Here is a 5,000-nt window from a genome sequence, read left to right as displayed (position 1 = left end):
GCGGACGGAGCAGTGGACACAAGCTCACGACTTCTGCTGACTGTGAAGCGCGTGGAGTGGTTGGCTAGATGATGTCAGTGCTGACCTGCTGTCTTCAGCAGCTAATCTAATTTGTGCTATTGCTCTTAAAAGGACAACTGCTCTTGTCATTGAATTACATGACAGGGGGCAATTAGATGATAATTGTAAGATAGTTCAAACACAGGCCTTCGTCTGAGCTTCAAGAATAAATGTGAAAGGAAACACTGCTAAGGTCACGTCACGTCCGTCCGGCTCACCGATGGTACAAAGTCTAAGCTCAGAAGCAGCTCATATCTGACAAACGGAAGCCAACATAAAGATCTAAACTGGACCAGGGAATCTGGGAAAGACGCAGTGTTATGGAACTGATATGCAACGCATTCTAAACAAAATGACCCGATTAAAATATTTCCAAAAATGTAAAAGAAAGTCAAGGCAACAATGTCTTTGTCACCCGTCGCTCTGCTTTTGAGCTTTGTGAAAACAGTCAGCAAAGGTCTGTTACCACTCACACTGAGCAATGAAGCACCTCCACCAGGACTAATGGGCAGACCTTCTCAGGAAAACAGGAAACAATCAGTCCAGTGTCCTGATATTATAACTGCAAAGGAACGCTGTCTCTTCCTGTTATATATATATTCCTGTTATATCACACTAAATATTCCAGTAATTGGATTATTACTTTAGTCTGATGCATGACCACCCAGGTGCTCTCTTGCTCTCTCTCTCTCTCTTCCTCCCTCCCTCTCTCCCTCCCTGTGCTATCACCTGAGCACAGCGAGACTCCTGCCCTGTGGGCCAGTCTCAGGGGCCGACTCCTCAAAAGGTTGCAGCAGAGAGCCGCGGATTTCCAACACTCCACGCACCTCTCCCCTCCGCGGCTTGTGCCAGGTGGACAATAAACCAGCCCGCGGGGCTTCATCTCACCACAGCAACCCAGTGGCGCACACAACAGTGATCAATGGAGATAGAGAGAGAGAGAGAGGGAGAGACAGAGAGAGGGAGGGAGGGTGAGAGTATATTGGGGCAGAGTCAGGGAGGGTTTGTGTAATTTAAATGCCTCCACCCTGCTGATGTAGGAAGACCTGGTTTGGCCCTGATGCTCAGAGAGTTCAATAAACAGCCGTGCTTGTGATTCCCTGAGCATCTGCCGTGGACACAGGAGGTGTGTGTGTGTGTGTGTGTGTGTGTGTGTGTGTATGTATGTGCTCCACCCTTTTCCATCACATCAATATTTCTGAATAAAGAACAAGCAAACAAACAACAGAAAACAAAAGGTTTCATAACAAAAAGCAGCATCGTAACGAGACGTATGTCCTGTTCTCCATCACGATGCTCTTCTGCTACCACACACCCTCTCGGTCTGATGCCAACTTATGCCACCACTCCACATACCCTCTGCAGCGGCCGGCTCGAGGGGTCCTGAAGTCATGCGCAGGACAGCCAGGGAGGTGGGGGGTGTTTCTGATTTAGAGGGTGTGTGCTGTAACGGCCCATTCGGCGAGCTGTCAGGAGCCATAATGGAGAAGTGTGAGCGACGCTTGGACACCCGTCATCCTGCACAACAACAGTCCCAGCTCATCCTGCCACTCTGGCGCGGGGCGCGGGGCGCGGGGCGCGCTGACATTTGGTGTCCTGCCTTCACGGCGGGGAACGCACTCTCAGGCCATTACATTAAACCAGTAGCAGGCCAAGCTGATTCATTAAGGCTGTGTGAGATTTGTCATTTTAGATTGGACACACATTGCTTAGGCAGTACACATTAAAGTGTGTCTGTGTTACCATTTGCAATTTGTGATGTTTGCAGTGGGACGAGAGCAAACACTCCACACGTATCTGGTTCATCCAGACCTCAGGCTGCTGAAAGCTCTGCCCTGTCAAAACTTAGTTGCCATGGCTACATTGCCATCACCCATTGAAAGAACTATGGCACACAGCATTCGCAAAGCAACGAGAAGTGAATCAAATGGAAGAATCTCTGCATACTGATGTGTTGCTATTAGGCTGAACATGTTTGTACGGGTCTGCTGTAAAGCGTCAGCTAAAACGTGGGATCAGAGCGTCACGTTATATCTTCAGCGCTCAGACAGTCAGAATCCCAGGATGCTCTCTGCTTGTGTGAGTGCTAACTCTCCACATGCCATCACATTCCACACTACAATTATTAGAATGAGTATTTGTTCAATATTTGATAAATATTTGATAAATGTCATTCTGTTTGTGACCAAGGACACAATGTGCAGCCCTAATAGAGTTTAGTAGTACAAAGTAATATGAATATGAAAACTGTGTGTGTGTGTGTGTGTAGTGTGTGTCTTACCAGTGTGTTTCTCTAGCTCTGCTAGCGTGTCCTGGTAGGCTTTGATGACTTGTCCATAGCGAGTAAGGACTCCTGTCCTCAGGTTGTCCCAGTGTGGGGACAGTTCCCCCAGATCCTTCAGCTCCTGGACCCTGCCAAGCATATCCGGCCTCGGTCAGACAGCCTTCCTCTCAACCACCTCCAGTCCCCAGGGACGAGATCTTTCTGTAGCTCTCCAGAAGCCTCTACACTATTCTGTGAAGGCGATGACGTGCTTGCCGTGTGGTTTAGTGGGTATGAAAAGCCCTTGACAATGACCTTGTAACAAACACTAATGCAGATCACAATACTTACACACCGTCTTTCAAAACGAGCCGGTGAGGAAAGTCAAAGCTCAAGCTGTAATAGAACCTCAATCACCCTCCTTTAGTACTCTTGTAGCCTCTCTCACTCTCTCTCTCTCTCTCTCTCTCTCTCTCTGCCTCTCTCTCTCTCTCTCTATCTGCCTCTCTCTCTCTCTCTCTCTCTCTGCCTCTCTCTCTCTCTCTCTGCCTCTCTCTCTCTCTCTCTGCCTCTCTCTCTCTCTTTCTCTGCCTCTATCTCTCTGCCTCTCTCTCTCTCTCTTTCTCTCTCTCTGCTTCTCTCTCTCTCTCTCTCTCCCACATGTGTAGTCTTCGCTCTTTTAGGAACTGTTTTTATTACCCAATTCCTCTCTGTAATTCATCTGCAACTCAATGCATTTTTTTAATGCCTGCACATGCACACACACAAAAGCAAAGCTTTCTGCGCTATTTAACCAAGCGCCTTCTAGAAAAGATCATCTGTAGAGCTAATTCTCATTATTAGTTAGTGTGACGCTGCCCAACTGCATTGTGGGAGTGCCCAAAGGGCATGCACAGCGGGCCAGAACTAAAGTTAGATTTACAGGTAATGGGCGGCTTATCTAACTAAAACAGGTGGAACCTGTTTGGGAAATGGCCTTTATTGCATCTCATTAATAAAAAGCTCAGACATCTTTAATTGCAAAGGGAATTTCTATAGAGAACAATGATTCATTTTCATGGAAATTTGGACTCAATCACCTCAGGTTCTTTATACAACCAGCAATGTGACCAACATCTCCACATGACGCGCACACTACAAAACCTCCTTGTGAGAGAGTAAAGGAAAGAATTCCTCAGTTATCCACTGAACCAAATGATTTAATAAAAGTATAAGAGGGAGAGAGAGGAAACTAGAGATATAATTCTATCAGGCTTTAAGAAAGTAAGATGTAGACCTGTAAAAGTAAAGTACAGCCTGAGGATGTTTTCACAGATGTGCGTGGAATAAAACCCCAGAAAAACCAGCAGTGTTCCGCGTCACTACCATCTGGTTCTCTGTGTCTCTGCTGTTTGTCCTCTGTTTGGACATCTTCACCTCCTCCTATGGTTCCAGCTCCTCAGGTCTGGTCTCATGTCCCCAGTGCCTCACTGGGAGCTATAGCTAACACCCTCCACAGGCTGACTGGTAGTGGTGAGTGGTGAAACTGCACTGTTGTTAGCTGAGCGAACACAGAGCATCGCCCCGCAGTTACCGAGGATGAGACGCTCACACGCAACCTTTCGTCTTGACATGGTTATCAAAGCAATGGCAGCCACCTGAGAAGAAATGAGGAAAGTGAAGTAAGAGGAAGACAATATCAGGATGCGTCAGGTGCAGAAAAGCAGGAATGGACAGATGGACAGAAGCAGTAGGGAGACGAACGCCAGTAAAAAGCCGACGGGGGAGGAGAGAAAGGGGCAGAGCTCAGGACCACTCGCTCTCTGTGCTCCGCCCCCGGGCCTGCGCTGCCGAGGTCTTTACTTCACAGTGCATTATTGGCACCGCTTGGTTTAATCAGACGAGGCTTGGTGCCAGGGTCAACAGTAAGCACTGCAAGGAGAATCGCAGTTAGTGCCCGCGGCATCGATGTCTGTCTGTCTGTCTCTCTGTCTTCCACTCTCTCTCAAGATGATAATAATAATCACAGTTGTCAGGTACAAGTACTCCTTTTATAAAAGAGAGATGAGAAACAGAGAGAGAGAGAGTGAGATAGAAAGACAGAGAGAGAGAGAGAGAGAGAAAGCGCATTTTGAAAGGGTTGAATGCTGGAGACATATTGACTTTAGTGAGGGGAGAATGTGTTTTAATGTCTGTGTAATGGCAGTGGTCGCCCTAGCATGTCCATGCAGGGTGTCACGGTGCAGAATCTGAACACTGTTAGCAGTCTGGCACAGATACTGTGCTGGAATTAATAAAAAGGTTTGTGATACACTGTAAGAAGAATACATCAATGTTGTATTCATCCAGTTCTATAGGGCTCCAGGACAAGGCACAGAGCTAGTGAAACCATTAATTTTCAAAATAAGGAGGGAATAATCTTATCACTCTCTCTCTCTCTCTCACTCTAGAACACTCACACACACACACACACACACACACACACGAGGAGATTAAAGTCTGAGTGGGTGGAAGCAGCACATGACTGTCGACATCAATAAGAGAGCGCGCAGAGCTGGATCCGCCATGAAGGCTCTGGGGGAGAGGAAGACTAAGATGATGAAGGAGGAGGAAGGGACACCATGGTGTCTTCTGACCGTCGTCTGAAAGGAGTCTGACCGCCTAGTGATGGAATACCAGCAACACTGAAGAGCTTTAC

General features: G+C 47.4%; 1 protein-coding gene across 22 annotated transcripts in view; it reads right to left on the bottom strand.

Moving 5' to 3' along the window:
- inpp4b (inositol polyphosphate-4-phosphatase type II B) overlaps window positions 1-5,000 on the bottom strand; it is a 119,734-nt gene that overhangs the window by 30,436 nt on the left and 84,298 nt on the right. For all 22 annotated transcript variants that reach the window (XR_014126456.1, XM_081724517.1, XM_081724510.1 and 19 more), the window contains one exon: window positions 2,342-2,472. Coding sequence is in view for 21 of the 22 variants with exons in the window: in XM_081724517.1 (XP_081580643.1) it covers window positions 2,342-2,472 (131 nt within the window). In the remaining variant the exon portion in view is untranslated. The remainder of the gene's footprint in view (window positions 1-2,341; window positions 2,473-5,000) is intronic.

Source organism: Electrophorus electricus, chromosome 12 (assembly GCF_041902795.1).
Source record: "Electrophorus electricus isolate QZ-2024a chromosome 12, ASM4190279v1, whole genome shotgun sequence".
Lineage (NCBI taxonomy): Eukaryota > Metazoa > Chordata > Actinopteri > Gymnotiformes > Gymnotidae > Electrophorus > Electrophorus electricus.
Note: the sequence above shows the minus strand (reverse complement) of the source record. Positions and strands in the feature narration are given on the sequence as shown.